The sequence below is a fragment of the Somniosus microcephalus genome, chromosome 4 (genome assembly GCF_052327205.1).
Source record: "Somniosus microcephalus isolate GS21.2 chromosome 4, FLI_Smic_1.0, whole genome shotgun sequence".
NCBI classification, from domain to species: Eukaryota; Metazoa; Chordata; class Chondrichthyes; order Squaliformes; family Somniosidae; genus Somniosus; species Somniosus microcephalus.
Genome location: NC_140990.1, coordinates 68,772,694 through 68,797,791, shown reverse-complemented (window position 1 = coordinate 68,797,791; position 25,098 = coordinate 68,772,694). Strand labels below are relative to the sequence as shown.

General features: G+C 48.3%; 1 protein-coding gene and 2 pseudogenes across 1 annotated transcript; 1 reads left to right on the top strand and 2 right to left on the bottom strand.

Moving 5' to 3' along the window:
• The first annotated feature begins 599 nt into the window (after positions 1-599).
• Positions 600-19,742, top strand: LOC147119136 (uncharacterized; annotated as a pseudogene).
• LOC147119138 (uncharacterized) lies at positions 5,504-7,092 on the bottom strand (annotated as a pseudogene).
• Positions 12,211-14,087, bottom strand: LOC147119137 (uncharacterized). Its single transcript, XM_085984860.1, has one exon. It carries the CDS (start codon positions 13,997-13,999, stop codon positions 12,698-12,700), a length of 1,302 nt encoding a protein of 433 aa, XP_085840986.1. The 5' UTR covers positions 14,000-14,087; the 3' UTR covers positions 12,211-12,697.
• Positions 19,743-25,098: the final 5,356 nt, after the last annotated feature.

Genomic DNA, 25,098 nt, shown 5'->3' with positions numbered 1-25,098 from the left:
ATTATTAGTTATGAAAACCCTGCCCGGATATATATATCATGAACCCCGGGGGGGACGCGGGACGCTCACACCCCGAGCTCAGGGAGCGGGTTCATGAACCACTGGGGGACGCGGGCTGCTCACACCCCCAGTGCGGCCCAGGCCCCATTATTAAAACACTCAACATTATCCGCTTCACACACACCCGGGGTGGGCCTCAGGCCCCGGACAAGAGCCTCCGGGCGTTTGCCCCGAGCGGGGCGGCAGCTGTGGGGCTTTCTCCCGGTGACAGGCCTGGGTTAACGGCCGCCATCTTGAGGGGCTCAGGGGGCAGCAGAGCACATGTGCGGCCCCCTTGGCCAGGAACCAGGAGGAGAGAATCTTGTCAATTTCTATGATAGCAAAATACTGCAGATGTTGGAAATCCGAAATAACAACAGAAAATGCTGGAAAAACTCAGCAGGTCAGGCAACATCCGTGGTCCAACCCGAAACGTCAACTCAAATTTCTCTCCACGGATGTTGCCTGACCTGCTGAGTTTTTCCAGCATTTTCTGTTGTCAATTTCTATCCTGGACTCACAGTGATGGCTTTTGTAAACTCCTTTTACAGGCTGTGAGAAGGGCAGCATTTACACACCGCAAACTCAAACCAAACATCACATCAAGATCTGACAGAGTCACTCCATTCATCAGGACCTGAATATCATTGGCCTTTGAATGTGGAAGGAAAAATGTTTGTCTGTTCTGTTTGTGGGAAAAGATTTCAAACATCAGCGTGACTGGAAAAGCACCGAGACACACACACCCGAGTGAGAGTGTTCCAGTGCACTGACTGTGGAAAGAGCTTTAACCAGTTACAGAGCCTGAAAAAACATCGCACCGTTCACAGCGGGGAGAAACCGTACACGTGTTCTGTGTGTGGACGAGGCTTCAACTGATTGTCCAACCTGGAGAGACACAAGGACACCCGCACCATGGAGAAACCGTGGAAATGTGGGGACTGTGGGAAGGGATTCAATTACCCGCACCAGCTGGAAACCCATCGATGCAGTCACACCGGGGAGAGACCGTTCACCTGCTCCATATGTGGGAAGGGATTCACTCAGTCATCCCACTTGCTGACACACCAACGAGTTCACACTGGGGAGAGACCACTCACCTGCCCCGTGTGTGGGAAGGGATTCACTCACTAATCCTCGCTCCGAACACACCAGCTCATTCACACTGGGGAGAGACCTTTTAAATGCTCTGACTGTGGGGACAGCTTTAAAAGTTCTGCAGAGCTGGTGAGGCACCAGCGAGTTCACACTGGGGAGAGACCATTCACCTGCTCCATGTGTGGGAAGGGATTCACTCAGTCATCCGACCTTTTGACACACCACCGAGTTCACACTGGGGGAGGCCGTTCACTTGCTCCGAATGTGAGAAGAGATTCACTCTGGTAGGCAACCTGCTGAGACATCAGCAAGTTCACACTGGGGAGAGGCCGTTCATCTGCTCTGTGTGTGGAAAGGGATACACTCAGCACTCCAGCCTGCTGACACACCAGCGAGTTCACACTGGGGAGCGGCCATTCACCTGCTCCGTGTGTGGGAAGGGATTCACTCAGTCATCCAACCTGCTGGCACACCAACGAGTTCACAAATGATTGCAGGGGTTGGATTCTGCTGTTATTGCTGCTGTTAATCACATCCAGGACTGAACCATGTTCATTCTGACAGTTGTTTCTGCTGATGTCAGTAATTCCTGTAACTGGGCTGGAGCTTAATATTCTGGATGGATGTCAAATAAATCAGCTTTGTGTTAAACACATTGTTGTAGATTTTCTTCTTTCCCACCTGAGTGTTTAGCATCACCTGGCTGGAGCTCAGAAAGGACAATCTGGGGGAGGATCATACGGCGGGAACAGAACTTCAGCCTGGAAACAGTCCTTCAGGGCCACACTGAGAGGGGCAAATGGCACTTTGGTCTCTGTCGTCTTCTCGGGCGAATTTCTCACGTGTTTAGAATAATTTTCTGCAACAATATGTCCTAGAACCAACAAGGGGGCAGGCCATATTAGATTTAGGAATGTACCAGATTTAGTGAACAGCCTCACGGTGTGTGAACATTTATCTAACAGCGATCATAACATGATCGAGTTCCACATTATGTTTGAAAGGGAGAAATGTGAAACAGCTACTAAGATTCTAGTGTTAGTTCAGGGCAACTTCAACAGGATGAGACCGAGACTGTCCACAGTAAACTGGGGAAATCTGTTAATGGGTAAAACAACAGAAGATCAGAGGGAGATGTTCAAAAAATAATTTACGGTGATACAGAAGCAGCTTCTACCCCCGAGGGGCAAGAGCTCTACTTACCAAAAAACCCCAGCCATGGACGACTAAAGAGAGAAGGGACAACATCAAACTAAAAGAACAAGTACACAGAAATACAATAAATAGCACAAATCCTGGTGATTGGGAGAAATACAAAGAACAACAAAGGGTGACAAAACAGACAGTAAGAGCTACAAAAAGGGAGTATGAAAAGAAACTTGTAAGGATTATCAAAATCAACACAATTTTTATTACAATTATATTAGGAAAAAGAGGGTCCGGAGCAATGTGGGCCCCTTGAAAACTGATAATGGTGACATTGTAAATGATAATAAAAAGGTGGACATGTTGAATAATTATTTTGTGTCAGTATTGACAGAGTGGAAGAGGATAGCAGGCCGGACATCCCAAGGAAACTAATATTGAATCAGGGACGGGGACTCACCAAAATAACAGTAATGAAGAAAATAATGTCACTAAAGAGTAACAAATCCCCAGAACCAGATGGTTTCCAAGCCAGGGTTTTAAAGGAAGTAGGTGAGAACATTGCAGATGCCCAAACTATAATCTTCCAAAGTTCTCTCGATTTGGTAACCATTTCATCAGATTTGAAAATTGCGCATGTCACTCCGCTATTGGAGAATGGTGAGAGAATGGTGAGAGAGGGAAACCGGGGAATTAGAGACCAGTTAGCCTAACATCTGTTGTCGGGAAATTACTAGAGTCTATAATTAAGGACAGGGTGACTGAACACCTTGAAAATTTTCAGCAGATTAGAGAGAGCCAGCATGGATTTGTGAAAGGTCGGTCATGCCTGCTGAACCTGATTGAATATTTTGAAGAGGTGATTGAAGTAGACAGGGGAATGTCTATGGATGTTATTTATATGGACTTCCAGAAGGCATTTAATAAAGTCCCTTATAAGAGTCTGTTAGCTAAAGTTGAAGCCCATGGAATTGGCTGAGTAGCGGGAGACAGAGAGTGGGGATAATGGGCAGGGACTCTAATTGGCAGGATGTGACTAACGCTGTCCAGCAAGGATCTGTGTTGGGGCCTCAACTATTCACCCTATTTATTAATGATTTAGATGATGGGATAGAAAGCTACATATCCAAGTTGCCAATGACACAAAGATAGGTAGCATTGTAAGCAGTGTAGATGGAAGCATAAAATTACAAAGAGATATTAATACATTAATTGAATGGGCAAAACTGTGGCAAATGGATTTCAATGTAGGCAAATGTGAGGTCATCCACTTTGGACCTAAAAATGATAGAACAGAGTACTTTCTAAATGGTGAAAAGCTAGAAACAGTGGAGGTCCAACGAGACTTGGGGATCCAGGTACATAGATCATTAAAATGTCATGGACAGGTACAGGAAATAATCAAAAAGGCTAATGGAATGCTGGCCTTTATAGCTCGAGGACTAGAATACAAGTGGGTAGAAGTTACACTACAGCTATACAAAGCCCTGGTTAGACCACACCTGGAGTACTGAGAGCAGTTATGGGCACCACACCTTGGGAAGGATATGTTGACCTTGGAGGGAGTGCAGTGTAGGTTTACCAGAATGATACCCGGACTTCAAGGGTTAAATTACAAGGAGAGATTAAACAAATTAGGGTTGTATTTCCTGGAATTTAGAAAGTTAAGAGGTGATTTGATTGAAGTTTTCAAGATATTAAGGGGAACTGATAGAGAGAATCTGTTTCTGCTGGTTGGGGAGTCTAGGACTAGGGGGCAGAGTGTAAAAGTTAGAGCCAGACCTTTCAGGAGTGGAGTTAGGAAATACTTCTACACACAAAAGGTGGTAGAAGTTTGGAACACTCTTCTGCAAATTGTTAATTTTAAATCTGGGATTGATAGATTTGTGTTAGCCAAAGGTATTAAGGACTATGGGGTAAAGGCGGGTATATGGAGTAAGATCTCATTGAATGGTGGGCAGGCTCGAGGGGCTGAATGGCCTACTCCTGTTCCTATGTTGCCAAGCTCTGGAATTTCATTCCTAAACCTTGCCGTCTCTCTACCACTCTTTCCTCCTTTAAGATACTCCTTAAAACCTACCTCTTTGACCAAGATTTTGGTTACCTGCCCTAATATCTCTTTATGTGACTCGCTGTCAAATTTTGTTTGAAAATGTTCCTGTGAAGCAACATGGGATGTTTACTATGTTAAAGGCACTATATAAATGCAAGTTATTGTCAGTGACCACTTACACTTTGATACCAAATCGAAGTACCATTTACACTGTGACACCCAATCCAGGGACCAATTACACTGAGACACCAAATCCAGTGACCACATACACTTTGAGACCAAATCGAGGTACCATTTACATTGTGGCACCAAATCCAGGGACGACTTACACTGAGGCTATAAATGGAATCAGAGAGCCTCAGTGTGGAGAATGGTCATGCTGGTGAAACCAGCTCTAGTGAGAGTGAAAGGCGGGTAATGGATGAAGGTGTGATGGTGGAATCAGATGGTGATTGGTGGGGCCTGGTGACAGGTTATTGTCAGAAGCCCTTTTCAGGCAGGCTGATGACTGGATGTAATCTGCAAAATCACAAAGTCTAATGTCCGTGATGTCTATTTCTGTGAGAAATGTCAAGATGTGAAAGAAGGGAGGATATCAGGCTCGGGCCAGAAAGAAGGTTACTTGAATGAACAATTCATGAGGCTGTTTTGTGACTCGTCTGCGTGAGGTTCAAAAACATGAAATGGAAAAGGACGCGTCTAGTGACACTGGCGTTGTCAATAGTGGTTTCTAACCTTAATCACTATTTCCTAAGCCTAATATCCTATCGACTACCCCCAAGCACTGACCCCAATCCTAACCAATAACCACTAACCCCAATCCTAACCAATAACCACGAGCCCCAACCACTAACCCCAATCCTAACCAATAACCACGAGCCCCAACCACTAACCCCAATCCTAACCAATAACCACGAGCCCCAACCACTAACCCCAATCCTACACCTTAACCCCAGCCCCTGACCAAGGATTATTGACAGGGATCAATGGAGGAGCTAAAGAGCTGATAAAGGAAGTATTTGAAACAATTTTCTCAATTAAAGAAATAGTGCAAGGTATGTTAGTAACACGAGATTAAATCAAAGAGACCATCAAAATCAGCAATGACAATTACAAAGATCAGAACATTTCTAAGGCTGTCACATGCAGTATGTGTGGAGCTTTTTTTTAATCGGATCCAAGAGATGTTAAATGATACAGAAAATAACAGATTTCAAATCTTATGCAAGGTAGTTCTGTAAAGGGGTGGTTCAAAGGAATTTCAGATGAGTGTAAAGTGAGACACTACAGTTCAGTCTATGACACCCACAAGCCGTGTACACAAATGGAACAAGTTTGGGGTTTGATGTGGTCAAAGGTGAACTAGATGAGAACTGAAATAATCCAGAGTAAGAAAAGGCCCAAAAATGGAACAGTCAGTAACAGAACATCAATTAGTCTCCTCTTATCATGGAGAAATCAAGTATTAGACACACTGTGTGTTTGAAACAAAGCTGATTTATTTAATATTTGTCCAGAATATTAATCTCAAGCCCAGTTATTCTAGTTATTAACATCAGCAGAAACAAAGCCCAATTGCCAGAGTGAACGTGGTTCAGTCCTGGATGTGATTAACAGCAGCAATAACAGCAGAATCCAACCTCTGCAATCACTGGTGAACGCGCTGGTGTGTCAGCAGAGTGCATGACTGCGTGAATCCCTTCCCACACACGGAGCAGGTGAATGGTCTTTCCCCAGTGTGAACTTGCTGGTGATTAAGCAGGTTAGACTTCCAAGTGAAAACCTTCCCACAATAAGAGCAGGTGAAAGATCGCTCCTCAGTGTGAACTCGCTGGTGTCTCAGCAGAGTGCATGACTGAGTGAATCCCTTCCCACACGGAGCAGGTGAACGGTCTCTCCCCAGTGTGAGTGCGTTGGTGTCTCAGCAGAGTGCATGACTGAGTGAATCCCTTCCCACACACGGAGCAGGTGAACGGTCTCTCCCCAGTGTGAGTGCATTGGTGGGTCAGCAGGTCGCTTGTGATTTTAAAGCTCTTCTCACAGCCAGAACATCTAAATGGTATCTTAACAGTGTGAACAAGTTGGTGTGTCAGAAGACGGGATGACTGAATGAATCCTTTCCCACACACGGAGCAGGTGAATGGCCTCTCCCCGGTGTGAACTCGCTGGTGTATCTGGAGCTTGGATAACTCTGCGAATCCCTTCCCACACACGGAGCAGCTGAATGGCCTCTCGCCGGTGTGAGTGTGCTGATGAGTTTCCAGCATGGATGGATAATTGAATCTCTTCCCACAGTCCCCACATTTTCACGGTTTCTCCATGGTGTGTGTGTCCTTGTGTCTCTCCAGGTTGGATGATCAGTTGAAGCCTCGTCCACACACAGTACACGTGTATGGTTTCTCCCCACTGTGACTGGTGTGATGTTTTTTCAGGCTGTGTAACTGGTTAAAGCTCTTTCCACAGTCAATGCACTGGAACACTCTCACTCGGGTGTGAGAGTCTCGGTGCTTTTCCAGTCACAATGATGTTTGAATCTTTCCCCACAGACAGAACAGACAAACATTCCTCCTTCCACAGTCAAAGGCTGCTGATATTCAGGTCCTGATGAATCGAGTGACTGAAAAACCGTTGGGCCTGTGAGCGAATGGCAGCTTCCCAGGTTTTGGTGGCTGGCTTGTTGTCATCAGCAGTAACAAAAAAAAAATTCTACAATCGCCACTGAAGGAGTCCAAAATGGCGTCCATGGCGGTCGCAGGGTAAGCGCTCTCCCTGAGTCGATCGGCCCACTCCCGCTACAGACGCTGTGCATCGGCGCTGATGAGTTTGGCGAGGAGGCAGAAGCAGCGATGGAGACCACGACGTCCCGCTGTAGCAGCTCCTCAGCGGGAGGCTCAGAATTCGAACCGGTAGGAGGGGAGGCGGCCAGCGGACCGAGGGCGGGAAAAGCAGGCCCTGGAAGGTCGGACCGCGGGAGGCTCGGAGGTCAGACCGGGTGGAAGGAGAGCCAGGGAGAAACAGGCCCCTGGACGTCGGTACCACGGCGGCTGAAGTTTGTCGGGCAGGAGTGCGGGAAAGGCGGATCGAGGCGAGAGCGGACCCTATTGTGATGGCGCCGATGAAGATGGCTGCCATCCTTGCGGGCTCTGTGCATACCAGGCAGCTAAGTGTCCTTGCTGCTTGGTGTGCTCGGCTCGTTAAGAAAAAAGCATTTCACTGACTGGATTTCACTTGTTGTATTTGGTTATGTGACAAATAAAAAAATTTGAAATTGAAATTGAATTGATGTTTGGTTTGAGTTTCCCATCTGCAAATCCTCCCCTTCTAACAGCCTGTTAGTTTACAAAAGCCATCACTGTAAGTACAGGATAGAAATTCAGAACAGACAATTCTAGTTTCTATGGAACATTCTTTCCTCTCTTGTTCCCCCAAAGCTGTAAATCCCTGTCCCACACACTCTCCCTCCTCCCTGTGCTGAAATCCAAACCCATCGTACCATCTGCAACATTTCTTTCCTCCACTCCGTTTTCCCCCTCCCTTTACTCTGGTTGGGTTCAGTTCTCCACCCGCTGTGTGCAGAGTGAGAATAAAATCAATGAGTCAATGATTGTCTCTCCTGGTCACTGGCACCCTGAAGCCCCGCCCACTCTTTGTTCTTGTACAAAGATGGCCACGCATGCGCCGTGCTGCAGGTGGAACCGGTCTGTCTTTCCTCCACCAAGATGGCGGCGCTTAGCCCGGGCCTGTCACCGAGAAAAAGCCTCACCGCTGCCGTCCGGCGGAACACATTCGGCCGCTGGATCTCATTCGGGCCTGAGGCCGTCTCCAACTTTATAAACACTGCGACGCGGCCTACCCACAGTTTATTTATTTATTTTTTCCTCTCTTGTTCCCCAAAGCTGTAAATCCCCGTCCCACACACTCTCCCTCCTCCCTGTGCTGAAATCCAAACCCATCGCACCATCTCCAACATTTCTTTCCTCCACTCCCAGTTTCCCCCTCCCTCTACTCTGGTTGGGTTCAGTTCTCCACCCACTGAGTGCAGAGTGAGAATAAAATCAATGAGTCAATGATTGTCTCTCCTGATCACTGGGACCCTGAAGCCCTGCCCACTCCCCTTTCCTGTACAAAGATGGCCGCGCATGCGCCCTGCTGCAGGTGGAACCGGTCCGTCTTTCCTCTACCAAGATGGCAGCGCGTAACCCGGGCCTATCACCGAGAAAAAGCCTCACAGCTGCCGTCCGGTGGAACACAGACCGGGCTGCGGGATCTCATTCAGGCCTGAGCCCGTTCTCCAACTTTATAAACCCAGCGGCGTGGCCTACCCACAGTTTATTAATCTCCCGACCCCGCTCCCGCCGACCTGCAGCTCCGCCCAGCGATCGCGCGAGGCTTTCTTTGTAAAGTCGGTGAGGGACATGTGACCCGGGCCCACGGCCTGATTGACGGGAGCTTCCGACCAATAGGGAGCGAGTGGGGCGGGGCTGGAGGGGCGAGCCGGCGGCGGGTCCTCCAACCAATCGGGGAGCCCGAGGGGCGGGACTAGCGCCGGCTGATTGTCTGATCCGCAGGGCAGCGAGTTTCTCCAGTCCCTTGTTCAGGGCCCGGGGCCAGGGGAGGCTGTGGGCCTTCATTCCCCTTATTGGACACAAGGCTCTTTGTCTCACAACACACTGGCTCAGGTTTTAATGGAGACTTTTTAAATTAATCAATAAAAGCAGATAAACCCCGTGCTTCTGTGGAACAAACTTTCTAATATTTGGGAGTAAAAGTACAAGCTTTCCTCTGGGGAATTTATTATTAGTTTCAGGAAACAACAACAACCACTTGTATTTATAAAGCGCCTTTAATGTAGTAAAACGTCCCAAGGCTCTTCACAGGATCGTTATAAAACAAAATTTGACACCGAGCCACATAAGGAGATATTCGGGCAGATGACCAAAAGCTTGGTCAAAGAGGTAGGTTTTAAGGAGCATCTTAAAGAAGGAGAGAGAGGCAGAGAGATGGAGAGGTTTAGGGAAGGAATTCCAGAGCTTAGGGCCCAGGCAACTGAAGGCACGGCCACCAATGCTGGAGCGATTAAAATCGGGGATGCTCAAGAGGCCGGAATTAGAGGAGCGCAAATATCTCGGGGTGTTGTGGGGCTGGAAGAGATTACAGAAATAGGGAGGGGTGAGGCCACGGAGGGATTTGAAAACAAGAATGAGAATTTTAAGGATGAGGCACTTGAGGAAAAGCAGGGAGTGGGGGAGGGTCAAGCCCTTATGGGACAGGGTCGTTAATTCTGTTCTGCGACAGTTACTGGGACAGACTGTATCTCCCCCTCTCCTCCACACAGGGATTTGTGGTAGTTAAAGGGACAGCGATTCTTCTTGTTCTGTGAGATTGTAATTAAAGGGTCACTACTCTGAGATGGCTACGAATCTTTAGTGCCGCCAGCCTTTCTAAAACATCTTCCTTTCTTTGAGGATCTGTATGAACTCAGCAGGTTGGATGAACTCTGAAACATCTGCACAGTCAGAACATTTAAAGGGTCTCTCATCGGTTCTGGGGCAGGAGGGATCTGGTTAACAGTGATCACAATATCATTAGGTTTAAAGTAGTTATGGAAAGGGACTAAGAAAAATCAACGGTGAAAATACCCAGCTGGAAGAGAACCAATTTCAGTGATTTGAGAAGGGATCGAGCACAGGTGGACTGGAAACAAAGATTGTCCAGGAAAACAGTGAATGACCAATGGCAGGCCTTCAGGGCTGAGATAGTTCAGGTACAAACCAAGCATATTCCCATAAGGAGGAAAGATGGGGCATCCAAAGCTGGAGCTCCCGATGACAAAGGATATCGAGGTTAAAATAAAACAGAAAAAGGAGGTTTACAACAAATGTCAGGTACAGAATACAGTCCAAAACCAGGCAGAATACAGAGAGTGCGGGGGAAATTGAAACAGGATATAAGAAGGGCAAAGAGACAATATGAGAAAAGATTAGTGGGTAACATAAAAGAGAACCCAAAAATCTTCTATAAACACATGAAAAGTAAAAGGATAGTTAAAGGAATGGTGGGGCCGATTAGGGACCAAATAGGAGCTCATCATACGGAGGCAGAGGGCGTGGCTGAGGTACTGAATGAGTACTTAGCATCTGTCTTCACAAAAGAAGAGGATGAAGTTAATGTCACAGTAGAGGAGGGGGGAGTAGAGAAATTGGATAAAAATAGATAGAAAGGAGGCGCTAAATAGGTTGTCATCACTCAAAGATGCATCCTAGGTTGTTGAGGGAAGCTAGGGTGGAGATAGCAGAAGCTCTGACCACAATCTTTCAATCTCCCTCAGATATATGGGAGTGGTGCCAGAAAACTGGAGGATTGCAAATGTTACACCCTGTTTAAAAAAGGGGAGAGGGATAAACCTGGTAACTACAGGCCAATCAGCCTAATGTCAGTGTGGGTGAACGACTAGAGACCATTGTCAAGGACAAAATTAATTCTCACTTGGAGAAGCATGGGTTAATAAGGGGCAGCTAGTATGGATTTGTTAAAGGTAAATTGTGTCTGACTAACCTGATTGAGTTCTTTGATGAAGTAACAGAGGGTTGATGAAGGTAGTGCAGTAGATGTTGTATACATGGACTTTCTAAAGGCATTTGATAAAGTACCACACAAGAGACTTACTCGGGGAATAGAAGCACATGGAATTAAAGGGCTGATGGTAATTTGGGTATATAATTGGCTAAGGGAGAGGAGGCAGTGAGCAGTGCTGCGGGATGTTTTTCTGACTGGAGGGAAGTATGCAGTGGGTTCCCCCAGGGGTCGGGATTAGGACCATTGCTTTTCTTGTTATATATAACTGACCTGGACTTGGGTATAGGTGTACAAGTTTGAAGTTTACGGATGATACAAAACTTGGCAACGTAGTAAATAGAGAGCATAGTAGTAGCAGACTTCAGGAGGACAGAGACAGACTGTGAAATGAGCAGACACAAGGCAGATGAAATTAAATGAGGATAAGTGTGAAGTGATGCACTTTGGGAGAAACAACAGGGAGAGGCCGTATAATCTAAATGGGACTATTTTGAGGGGGTGCAAGAGCAGAGGGACCTGGGGGTCCATATTCACAAATCTTTGAAAGTGCCACAGCAAGTTGGTGAGGCGGTTCAGAAAGCGTATGGGGTACTTGGCTTTGTAAATAGGGCCATTGAATATAAAAACAAGGAAGTTACACTAAACCTTTACAAATCACTAGTTAGGAACATAGGAACAGGAGGAGGCCATTCAGCCCCTCGAGTCTGTTCCGCCATTCAATGAGATCATGGCTGATCTGCGACCTAACTCCAAACACCCGCCTTTGGCCCATATTCCTTAATACCTTTGGGTAACAAAAACCTTTCAATCTCAGATTTAAAATTAACAATTGATCTCGCATCAATTGCTGTTTGCGGAAGAGAGTTCCAAACTTCTACCACCCTTTGTGTGTAGAAGTGTTTCCTAATTTCACTCCTGAAAGGTCTGGCTCTAATTTTTAGACTATGCCCCCAGTCCTAGAATCCCCAACCAGCGGAAATAGTTTCTCTCTATCTACCCTATCTGTTCCCCTTAATATCCTGAAAACTTCGATCAGATCACACCTTAACCTTCTAAATTCCAGGGAATACAACCCTAATTTGTGTAATCTCTCCCCGTAACTTAACCCTTGAAGTCCGGGTACCATTCTGGTAAACCTACGCTGCACTCCCTCCAAAGCCAATATATCCTTCCTAAGGTGTGGTGCCCAGAACTGCTCACAGTACTCCAGGTGTGGTCTAACCAGGGTTTTGTACAGCTGCAGGGTTTTGGCCTCAGCTGGAGTCTTGTGTACAGTTCTGGGCACCACACTTTAGGAAGGATGTCAAGGCCTTGGAGAGGGTGCAGAGAAGGTTGACCAGGATGGTACCAGGGATGAGGGACTTCAGTTATGTGGAGAGATTGGAGAAGCTGGGATTGTTCCCCTTAGAGCAGAGAAGGTTAAGAGACCTAATAGAGGTGTTCAAAATGATGAGGGGTTTTGATCGAGCAAGTAGGGAGAAACTGTTCACTCTGGCAAGTGGGTCAGTAACCAAAGGTCACAGATTTAAAATAGTTGCTAGAAGAACTAGAGGGGAATGAGGAGAATTGTTTTCACACAGAGGGTTGTTAAGATCTGGAACGCACCATCTGAAAGGATGCTGGAATCAGGTTCCACAGGAACTTTCAAACAGTAATTGGACGTGTACTTGAAGAGGACTAGTTTGCAGAGTTCTGGGGATAAAGCTGGGGTTTGGGACTAAATTGGATAGCTCTTTCAAAGAGCCGGCACAGCCACGATGGGCCGAATCACCTCCTTCTGTGCTGTTAGATTCTATGATCAGTGTGAACACGCTGGTGTCTCTTAAGACTCTTAGAGCTTTTAAAGCTCTTCCCACAGTCAGAACATTTAAAGGGTCTCTCGTCAGTGTGAACAAGCTGGTGTGACAGGAGGTTCAATGAATGAGTGAATCCCTTCCCACACATGGAGCAGGTGAATGGCCTCTCACCAGTGTGAAGGAGCCAGTGTCTCTTCAGCTCCCCGGAGCTTTTAAAGATCTTTCCACAGTCAGGACATTTAAAGGGTCTCTCATCAGTGTGAACACGCTGATGTGACAGCAGGCTGGAGTGCTGAGCGAATCCCTTCCCACACACGGAGCAGGTGAATGGTCTCTCTCCAGTGTGAACTCGCTGATGTGCCAGCAGGTGGGATGACTCAGTGAATCCCTTCCCACACACGGAGCAGGTGAACGGCCTCTCACCAGTGTGAACTCGCTGGTGTCTCTTCAGCTCCCCGGAGCTTTTAAAGCTCTTTCCACAGTCAGAACAGTTAAACGGCCTCTCATCAGTGTGAACAAGCTGGTGTGTCTGCAGGTTGGATGATTCAGTGAATCCCTTCCCACATTCAGTGCAGATGAATATCCTCTCCCCAGTGTGGAGGCGCTGGTGTTGCTTGAGCTCCCGGGGGATTTTAAAACTCTTCCCACACTCAGAACATTTAAAGGGTCTCTCATTAGTGTGAACTCGCTGGTGTCCCTTCAGCTCCCCGGAGCTTTTAAAGCTCTTCCCACAGTCAGAACAATTAAACGGCCTCTCATCAGTGTGAGCTCGTTGGTGTTGCTTCAGATACTGGGGGCTTTTAAAGCTCTTCCCACAGTTAGGACACTGAAATGGTCTCTCATCAGTGTGAACAAGCTGGTGTCCCTTCAGATCCCGGGGGCTTTTAAAGCTCTTCCCACAGTCAGAACATTGAAATGATCTCTCATCAGTGTGAACAAGCTGGTGTCCCTTCAGTTCCCCGGGGCTTTTAAAGCTCTTCCCACAGTCAGAACACTGAAATGGTCTCTCCCCAGTGTGAACTCGCTGGTGTGTTTGCAGGTGGGATGAACAAACAAATCCCTTTCCACACATGGAGCAAGTGAACGGACTGTCCCTGGTGTGACTGCGCCGTTGAACTTCCAATGCAGACGGGGAACTGAATCCCTTCCCACCGTCCCCACCTTTACCCTGTTTCTCCCTGGTGTGACGGTGCATGTGTCTCGCCAGGTCAGGCGATTGACTGAATCCGCGTCCACACACCGAACACATGTGCGGTTTGTCATCGCTGCGATCACTGCTTTCTCCTTCCATGTGCAAAGGCCGATGACATTCAGGTCCTGATGAATCGAGTGACTCTGTCAGATCTTGACGTGCTGTTTGTTCTGAGCTTCCCGCCTGTAACTGCTCCACTTCTATAACCCTGTAAATTGAGTTCAGAAAAGGATCAGAGGCAAACTGTTGTTTAATTTTCCCCTTTCCGACCCTAGGGGCAGTGAAGCTGATTTTCAGGCTCCAGCTGCTGCACAGGTTGGTTGAAAGGATCAGCAGTAATGGCGGCTGCAATACCCACAAGCCCCAGCGCTCCAGAAAGCGCTCTGTTGACTCTGAGTCCCGCGCATGCGCTCATGGCCCCCGCGCTCTCCCTCCTGCTCCACAATCGCCCGTCCTGATCGGTCCGCAACGCGCATGCGCAGCGCACAAAACCCCACGGTTGGAACATCGGGCACACATGCGGAGCCGCAACATCTGGTACGCGTGCGCGGCTCAGGTGGGGGCGAGTCGGCGTTTCGCCTCAACCGCCAGGGAGGTGCACATGCGCAGGACGACCCAACATTCTTCCTGTCAGCAATAAAAACAGAAACTGCTGGAAATACTCAGCAGGTCAGGCAGCATCTGTGGAGAGAGAAACAGAGTTAACGTTTCAGGTCGATGACCCTTCGTCAGATCTGCTTGTTCTTTAGTGTCAGCCACAGTTGGTAGCACTCTCGCCTCTGAAAGTTGTGGGTTCAAGTCCCACTCCAGAGACTTGAACACAAAAATCTAGGCTGACACTCCAGTGGAGTGCTGAGGGAGTGCTGCACTGTTGGAGGTGCCGTCTTTTGGAGGAGACGTTAAACCGAGGCCCCGTCTGCTCTCTCAGGTGGACGTCAACGATCCTATGGCCCTGTTTTGAATAAGAGCAGGGGAGTTATCCCTGGTGTCCGAGCCAATGTGTTTATCCCTCAATCAACATAACAAAAAACATAGATTATCTGCTCATTATCAGATTGCTGTTTGTGGGAGCTTGCTGTGCGCTAATTGGCTGCTGCGTTTCCCACATTACAACAGTGACTGCACTTCAAAAGTACTTAATTGTCTGTAAAGCACTTTCGGACGTCCGGTGGTGGCGAAAGGCGCTATATTTTGGGAGGAGGTTGTTTTCTTTGGAACCGAGGAGGCTGAGGGGAGACCTGATTGAGGTGTATAAAATTCTGAGGGGCCGAGATAGGAAGGACCTATTTCCCTTGGCAGAGGGGTCCACAACCAGGGGGTGTAGATTTAAAGAAATTGGTCGGAAGTTTAGAGGGGAGTTGAGGAGAAATGTTTTTACCCAGTGGGTGGTGGGGGTCTGGAACTCACTGCCTGAAAGGGTGGTAGAGGCAGAAACTCTCATCACATTTAAAAAGGTACTTGGATGTGCACTTGAAGTGCCGTAACCTACAAGGCTACGGACCAAGTGCTGGAAAGTGGGATTAGTGTGGATAGCTCTTAATCGGCCGGGACGGACAAGTTGGGCTGAATGGCCTCCTTCTGTGCCATAATTTTTCTGTGATTTCTGTGATATAAATGCCTTCACTGGTCTCACCAGCAACCTCTTCTGGCTGATTGACAGTCGAGAGTCCGCGCATGCGCACGCGGGACGGCTGTTTGGGCCGAGTCCGGCACAGCGACCCCTCCCGGTCACCAAGGGTAATAACCGCGCATGCCCCGAGGAGACCAATCCCCTCCCCCACTCGGAGCTGCGCCTGCGCACTCGGATCCTGTCGGACTGAGTCGGCGCGGGGCATTCCGGGGAAAGGCCTTGGTGTCGGTTCCAGAGTCGCGATCGGTGACGCAAAGTTAGTTTTCTCTGCTCCGATTGGGTGGAGAATCGCGCGGGGTGGGGAGGAGGGGTGGATCAGGAGAGAATAAAGTGAAATAGAAAAACCTGCGAGGCCCCGGACCGAGCGGCGTCAGTTGGACGAAACACGTGATCTCCTCGGGGACACGTGACCAGGGCCGCGGCCTGATTGACGGGAGCTTCTGACAAATAGGGAGCAAGCGGGGCGCGGCTGGAGGAGCGAGCCGGCGGCGGGTCCTCCAACCAATCGGGGAGCCCAAGGGGCGGGACTAGCGCCGGCTGATTGTCTGATGCGCAGGGCAACGAGTTTATCACAGAATCACAGAAACCCCACAGTGCAGATAGAGGCCATTTCGGCCCATCCTCTCCCTTGTTCAGGGCCCGGGGCCAGGGGAGGCTGTGGGCCTTTATTCCCCTTATTGGACACAAGGCTCTTTGTCTCACAACACACTGGCTCAGGTTTTAATAGAGACTTTTTAAATTCATCAATAAAAGCAGATAAACCCCGTGCTTCTGTGGAACAAACTTTCTAATATTTTATATAGAATCATAGAATGGTTACAGCACAGAAGGAGGCCATTTGGCCCGTCGAGCCTGTGCCGGCTCTCTGCAAGATCACTTCAGCGAGTCCCACTCCCCGCCCTTTCCCCGTAACCCTGCACATTTCTTTACTTCAGGTACTTATCCAATTCCCTTTTAAAAGCCGTGATTGAATCTGCCTCCACCACCCTTTCAGGCAGTGCATTCCAGATCCTAACCACTCACTGAGTAAAAACGTTTTTCCTCATGTCGCCTTTGGTTCCTCTGCCAATCACCTTAAATCTGTGTCCTCTGGTTCTCGACCCTTCTGCCAATGGGAACAGTTTCTCTCTATCTACTCTGTCCAGAACCTTCATGATTTTGAACACCTCCATCAAATCTCCTCTCAACCTTCTCTGCTCTAAGGAGAACCACCCCAGCTTCTCCAATCTATCCACGTAACTGAAGTCCCTCATCCCTTATCCCTGGAACCATTCTTGTAAATCTTTTCTGCACTCTCTCTGAGGTCTTCACATCCTTCATAAAGTGCGGTGCCCAGAATTGGACACAATACTCCAGTTGAGGCTGAACCAGTGTTTTATAAAGGTTCATCATAACTTCCTTGCTTTTGGACTCTATGCCTCTATTTATGAAGCCCAGGATCCGGTATGCTTTTTTAACCGCTTTCTCAACCTGCCCTGCCACCTTCAACGATTTGTGCACACATACCCCCAGGTCTCTCTGTTCATGCACACACTTTAGAATTGTACCCTTTAGTTTATATTGCCTCTCCTCGTTCTTCCTACCAAAACGTATCAGTTCGCACTTTTCTGCGTTAAATTTCATCTGCCACGTGTCCGCCCATTCCACCAGCCTGTCTATGTCCTCTTGAAGTCTATCACTATCCTCCTCACTGTTCACTATACTTCCAAGTTTTTTGTCATCTGCATATTTTGAAACTGTGCCCTGTACACACAAGTCCAAGTCATTAATATATATCAAGAAAAGCAGTGGTCCTAGTACCGACCCCTGGGGAACACCACTGTGTACCTTCCTCCAGTCTGAAAAACAACCGTTCACCACTATTCTCTGATTTCTGTCACTTAGCCAATTTCGTATCCATGCTGCCACTGTCCCTTTTATTCCATGGGCTTCAACTTTGCTGGCAAGCCTATTATGTGGCACTTTGTCGAACGCCTTTTGGAATCCATGTACACCATGTTATCCGCATTGCCCTCATCAACCCTCTCTGTTACCTCATCAAAAAACTCAATCAGGATCAGAGCGGCCGGGCCCGGCCGACGTGCGGCCAGGGCCCCAGCACCAGGAAACCCAGGGTGCAGCGCCTCCCCCATCCGAGCCGCCGCTTCCCGGTTTCTTCAGCCGGTTCCACCGAATCTGATTTGGGAAAAGGACAGGAGCCAGGCTCCCAGAATGGCCCGCGATCCCGGGGAGCATGCACACTCTCAGCGGGGAAATCAGCACCTTGGATAGAGCAGTTTCTGGGGCGCGGGGAATTGTGGGTGCTGCGGCCGCCATTAGTCAGTGACTGTGGGGAAGAGTTTTATTGCAGGCTGACGGAAGTCGGTCCCTGGCCGCCTGTGTAGGTCTTTTGTTGCTTCAGTTTGAGCTGGAGTGGAGATGGAGGAGAAGCTGCTGGGTTTAACCCCCAGTACTTCTGAGCCCAGGAGGACCCAACAATTTCCAATGTGAGACTGTCAAGGGAGGTGGATTCTGGGGGAGATTATGTTGTTAAATAGACACTGTCCCTACAATGTAAAAGAGTATTGTTTTAGGAACAAGTATTTCTGTAGAGGCTTTTAATCCAGTTTACATATACAGATTTGTTTTAATTCATTCTTGGGATGTGGGCGTCACTAGCAAGAGCAGCAAATATTGCCAATCCCCAGCTTCCCGTTGAGAAGGTGATGGTGAGCCGCCTTCTTGAACCGCTGCAGTCCGTGTGGTGAAGGTACTCCCACAATGCTGTTGTGTAAGGAGTTCCAGGATTTTCACCCAGTGATGATGTAGCAACGGCGATATATGTCCAAGTCAGGATGGTGTGTGACTTGGAGGGGAACTTGGAGATGATGGTGCTCCCATGCACCTTCTGCCTTTGCCCTTCTAGGTACTTGAGGTTGCGGGTTTTGGAGGTTCTGTCAAAGTTCTGGTCGAGTTGCAGATGTATAAAGTCCATCTTCGACCACTCCCACCTCTCTCTCTCTCTCTCTCTCCTCCCATAGAGGCCAGAGGCCCAGACAAAGTGGCGGATTCCCTTCCCCGAAGGACATTAGTGAACCAGTTGGGTTTTTATGACAATCCAGCAGTTTTCATGGTCACTTTTTTCTAGTGCCGGCCCCACAAATGACCAGATTCATTGAGCTCAATTTCACAACCTGCCTCTTTAGTGGGTTCTCTCTCACGCTCCCTGTTTTAAATTCATTTTACAGGGTATTAGAAGGGGAGGATTTGCTGACGGGAAACTCAAACCACACACCACTGAATATCATCGGCCTTTGAATATGGAAGCAAAAAGCACCGTTCAGAGCGGGGAGAAACCGTACACGTGTTCTGTGTGTGGACAAGGCTTCAGCGAATCCTCTGGCCTATCGAGACACAAGCGCATTCACACCGGGGAGAGGCCATTTACCTGTTCTGAGTGTGGGAAGGGATTCACTCAGTCATCCAACCTGCTGACACACCAGCGAGTTCACACTGGGGAGAGGCCGTTCTCCTGTCCTGTGTGTGGGAAGGGATTCACTCAGTCATCCAACCTGCTGACACACCAGCACACTCACACTGGGGAGAGGCCTTTCACCTGCTCCGTGTGTGGGAAAGGATTCACTCAGTCATCCACCCTGCTGACACACCAGCATGTTCACACTGATGAGAGACCTTTTAACTGCTCGGACTGTGGGAAGTGCTATAAAGGTTCTGGGGAACTGATATGTCATCAATGTGTTCACACTGATGAGAGACCGTTCAGGTGCTCTCACTGCGGGACTGGGTTCAGGCAGTCATCTGATCTCACTGTACACCAGTGCACTCACACTGGGGAGAGGCCGTTCACCTGCTCCGTGTGTGGGAAGGGATTTGCTCAGTTATCTACCCTGCTGAAACACCAGCGAGTTCACACTGGGGAGAGGCCATTCACCTGCTCCGTGTGTGGGAAGGGATTCACTCAGTCATCCACCCTGCTGATACACCAGCGAGTTCACACTGGGGAGGGTCTGTTCACCTGCCCTGAGTGTGAGAAGGGATTCGCTCAGTCATCCCACCTGCTGAGACACCAGCGAGTTCACACTAGGGAGAGGCCATTCACCTGCCCTGAGTGTGGGAAGGGATTCGCTCAGTCATCCCACCTGCTGAGACACCAGCGAGTTCACAAGTGACTGCAGGGGTTGGATTCTGTTGTTTTTGCTGCTGTTAATCACATCCAGGACTGAACCATGTTCATTTTGACAGTTGGGGTTTGTTTCTGCAGATGTTAATAACTCCTGTAACCTGGCTAGAGTTTAATATTCTGGATAGATGTCAAATAAATCAGCTTTGTTTTAAACACATTGTTGTATATTTTTGTCTTTCCCACCTGAGTGTTTAGCATCACCTGGCTGGAGCTCAGAAAGGACAATCTGGGGGAGGATCGTACGGCGGGAACAGAACTTCAGCCTGGATGCAGTCCTTCAGGGCCACACTGAGAGGGGCAAACAGCACTTTGGTCTTTCTCGTCTCCCTTCACTGACAGCAAAGGCTCCGTGTGGGTTAATCTCGAGGCCTGTGAGAAACGTGTCCCTGCAGCTCTCTGCCATGGTTCAGAGCTCCTAGGGATGGAACAGAAGGCTCCTTTAGGAATGTACCCCAGTGCTTTTTTTTTAATGGCCTTATTGACCTGTGTTGTTACTTTTAATGATTAGTGTATCTGTATCCTTGGATCGCTCTGCTCCTCCAGCCCATTTAGACTCTTAGGGGAAAATTCGGTGGCCCCCCCCTTTGGGTCGTTAACGTCGCCGGGGCTAATTTTAGCCCCCCGAAAAAGTTAGCGCCCCTGTGCATTAAATTCAGTGGTCGTGCCCCAGGCAGGAGGCGGGGTGCTACTGGAAGCGCCCCCCTCCCTCTTGGGGCGCTACCAGTGAATTTTGCCGTGCTTCATGCAACAGCGCCACGCCCGTCGGCACATAGCACCGCGTCATAGCAGACCTCCCTCCCTGATTAAAGGGGAAGGGCCTAGCACTGCGCACACCGGGGCCCTGCTGGACCACCGGGGAGCGGGGTGTCGGATCAAGAGGAGCGCCGGGCTGAGCGATCGCAGCCGACACTCCGAAGAAGAAAGGGGAAGGGGGCAGGTGCTGGCAGTCGGCCAAAATAAAAAGTTGCCGCCCGACATCTGCCCTTTAAGTGGCGTCGCCGCGGCTGCAGGAACGACCCCTGACCCTGTCGGACATATCGTCCGGCGATAGGTCAGGGGTCACAACCTAAGGTTGCAGCCGGGGTGCTGCGCATGGCGATGACGTCATTGCCAGCGGTGCAGTGCCGCGGGGAGCTACTGGCTACCGCCGCCGCTAACCTCCCGCTGAATTTCACGGAAGGCGCAAAGCAACCCAATTTCGCCCCCTTGTCCAAGTAGTGTGTGACCTCCTTATTCTTCCCACCAAAACACACCACCTCACACTGATCTATAGTGACATTCACTTGCCAATTACACGCCCATTCTGAAATTTATTAATGTCTTCTTGCATTTTGTCTTCCTCAGTATTAACTCTACCTCCCAATTTGGTGTTATCGACAAACTTTGAAATTATTCTTCCGATTCCCAAGTCCAAATCGTTTATGTAAATGGTGAACAACAGTGGTCCCAGCATCGATCCCTGTGGAACACCACTGCCCACCTTTTGTCAGTCTGAGTAGCTACTCCCAACCCCTACTCTCTGTTTCCTGTTTTCTAACCCGCTTGCTATCCATAAACAGTTTGTAAGATCGACAAGATGACCCAGGTCAGGCCGTGTGGAGTGAAGGGCCAGGCAGCAGAATGGATGGAAAGATGGCTACAAAACAGAAATCAGAGGGTTGGAGTTAAGGGAAGTTTGTTGTGATCTTTCCATCCATTCTGCTGCCTGACCTTTGACTCCACACGGCCTGACCGTGGCCATCTTGTAGACCGTACATACTGCAGACACAGTGCACCAGTGGTGGAGGGGGTGGATATTGAGTCCTGTGGCAGGGGCGCTGATGAAGTGGATTTCTCTGTCCGTGAGTTTTGAGGCATCGCTGGTGGAGTTTTTCACCACTTTCCACCTTTAACATAAAATCTTATTGTCAGTTTATTAAAGCCTCTCAGGTAGGTCACACAAAAAAATAAGGCCTCATAAGTTTCTGTCAGAATGACAGGCCTGAACCCGAGTTAGAAAACATTTAGTAATTAAACCAGACTGGGCGGGGCCTGAGGTGCGAGTCAGTAACGGAAAATTGGTGGCCAGCGACTTCGCACCGGGGCTGAGGACCCGGGGACTCGGGTTTCTGTATCGTTTATTGATTAGTTTATTGCCCAATCTCAATCAGATTGGCGGGTCATCTTGCTGTCTGACGGAGGCGAGGTTCCCCAGTGGAGGGCTCTCTACGCGGGGGTCCTTCCCTGCACCATTGGGGATCTGGGGTGGAGACTGTTACAAGGAGCTGTTGTGTGCAACAGTTTTTAAACTCCTTTCCGGACTCCAAGTCCAGATGTGTTTTCTGTGGCCTAGAGGAGTCTATGGGCCATGTATATATTCAGTGTGAGAGGTTGCAGCCCCTGTATAGTTACCTGAAGGGGCTGCTCCTCAAACTTGGTTACACTTTAGCCCCACGCTCCTAATCTTTGCCCACCCGGTGCGGAGGGGGGTGGGTAAGTCGGAGGATCTTCTGGACCTGCTCTTGGGCCTGGCGAAAACAGCAATTTGTAGGCCCAGGATGGCCGGGCCCATGGGGGGGTCACCCTGGCTGCCTGCCTCCCTCCCGTGGTCTTGTCCCTGCCCGGGTGGCCCTGGAGAGAGAACAGGCGGTGTCCACCGGTTCACTTGATACTGAAGTGGGGAAAGAGTTAAACTGACATCGCTGGCAGTTTCACTGAAGGTGTAAGGAAGACGGGGACTAACATGAAAGACCACATCCATAAAAATGCGGTCAAAGATAGCTGACCTTTGGAGAGATATAAAACAATTAAATGGAGACTGGATGTCCAGCATTTCAACTGCCCGTAAGAACTTTATTACCTAGGTTACATTCCAAGGTATCTTTTAATTAGCATTCAGCAGTTTGAGTGATTGATTGAAGAGGCAGCTTATACATGTTTATATTAAGATTCGTAACCAATCCGTGAAGGTGCATGTGGACCAAGATCCAATCAGGTGGCGGGAATGAATTTAACATGAGATGGCCATGTGTATTGTAATGTATAAAAATGTAGTGTTTTCTGTAACAATTTGGAAAAGTCTGGCTAAGACAGAGCAGACTGTTTCCCCACCGGTGCAATAAAGACAACTTGACTATCGATCTAAAACCTTGTGTCAAGTGTTGGTTTAAAATACTCCACAACAATTGGCATCACAAACAGGATCCACATGGACGGGAGGCATGGGCGAGTGAAGCTGAGCCTAAAACATGAGTACTTTTAAATACCATGTACAGTTAGGGCAAGGCAACACCATCTCGTGTCCACCGCCCCCTTTGGAATCAAAGAACTAAAAGGTTTGAATCGATAAGTCAAGCGGTCTTGGGGTTAGGGTGAAACGCACGGAAGAATAGGCGGGGTATGAGTTGCAAGTAGTGCGTTAACTTTGGAGTAAAAGTCTAAAGCATACCTCTGACAACTCCAGCTGCAAGTAGTGCTAAGCATACCTCTGACAACAAATCGCCAGAACAAAATTGTTGCAAGTATGGTCTCACTTTGCGAGATTAAAGCAAGAGAGGTACCTCTGACAACTGGGGTTACAAGTACCATCTCACTCTGCGAGAGTAAAGTAAGGGAGGTACCGCTGACAACTGGGGTTACAAGAACCGTCTCACTCTGCGAGAGTAAAGTAAGGGAGGTACCTCTGACAACTGTGGTTACAAGTACCGTCTCACTCTGCGAGAGTAAAGTAAGGGAGGTACCTCTGACAACTGTGGTTGCAAGTACCATCTCACTCTGCGAGAGTAAAGTAAGGGAGGTACCGCTGACAACTGGGGTTACAAGAACCGTCTCACTCTGCGAGAGTAAAGTAAGGGACATACCTCTGACAACTGGGGTTGAAAGTACCGTCTCACTCTGCGAGAGTAAAGTAAGGGAGGTACCGCTGACAACTGTGGTTAAAAGAACCATCTCACTCTGCGAGAGTAAAGTAAGGGAGGTACCTCTGACAACTGTGGTTACAAGAACCGTCTCACTCTGCGAGAGTAAAGTAAGGGAGGTACCTCTGACAACTGTGGTTACAAGTACCGTCTCACTCTATGAGAGTAAAGTAAGGGAGGTACCTCTGACAACTGCGGTTACAAGTACCGTCTCACTCTGTGAGAGTAAAGTAAGAGAGTTACCTCTGACAACTGTGGTTACAAGAACCGTCTCACTCTGCGAGAGTAAAGTAAGGGAGGTACCTCTGACAACTGCGGTTACAAGTACCGTCTCACTCTGTGAGAGTAAAGTAAGAGAGTTACCTCTGACAACTGTGGTTACAAGAACCGTCTCACTCTGTGAGAGTAAAGTAAGGGAGGTACCTCTGACAACTGTGGTTACAAGTACCGTCTCACTCTATGAGAGTAAAGTAAGGGACGTACCGCTGACAACTGTGGTTACAAGAACCATCTCACTCTGTGAGAGTAAAGTAAGGGAGGTACCTCTGACAACTGTGGTTACAAGTACCGTCTCACTCTGCGAGAGTAAAATAAGGGACGTACCGCTGACAACAGTTAGCCATGGGAAGTGATAAACTCCAGTGGGGACCGGTGGGGTCTCTGACTCGCAATTTAGTGACAAAAATAAAAGATTAATTGACAAAATGGTTAAAAACAATTGGCAACCGAACGACCCACCGGCCAAACAAAGAGAATGGTGGGCTAAAGAAACAAAATTAAAGGGAGAAAAGGCCATCATTTTAGTGGCTCACACATATTATGAGTTGAGTAGACGTACTCGAATTTAGACCAAAAACGGTGCCAAAATTGTACCCGAGTACCAGTAATTTAAGAAAGGGAATAAGGAAAAAATTTAAGTTTTATCGACACAGATGCTATCAGCTTCTGTCCAAAACAAGGAAAATCCAGGATTTGCTGAGTGAAAGGAATCTTAAAAGGAATGCTGGAATCTCGGTTTGTGTGAAAGTGTGTGTTAAAAGTGGGGAAGTTTTCTGTCTTTGGAAAAAAATGTCTGTTGTGTTTGTTTTAACTCCACCCACTCTTTTGTACAGAGAGCTAAAAGCTGTTTAACCCTTTGAAGACTTGTCTTGAATGATGGACAGGCGTGTGTTGTTTTAAGTTTGTTAATTGTTTTACAGAAGATAAGCTTCAGCCTTGAAGTCACAGTTGCCAATGTGCCTGGAAGAAAACGACGCTATGGTTTCTTACTTTTCCAAGTGACACTGGTTAGTTAAAAAAATTGATCTGGATTGAATTGGAGTTATTGAGGGTAATTAACCTATTAAAACTAGACTTTTATTGTGGCCACGGTGAAATTCTGGTTGGTGTAAATTTGTGTGGACCTGCTAAACACAGGCAACATGAAGGCTGTATCAGACAGAAGGAGGGTGGCTTGGGAAGCAGTATTGATACCCAAGGACAGATCAGT

What these genes read in the sequence shown, in the direction of transcription:
- LOC147119137 (XM_085984860.1), bottom strand. Translation starts at nt 13,999, where the DNA reads ATGGAAGGAGAAAGCAGTGATCGCAGCGATGACAAACCGCACATGTGT.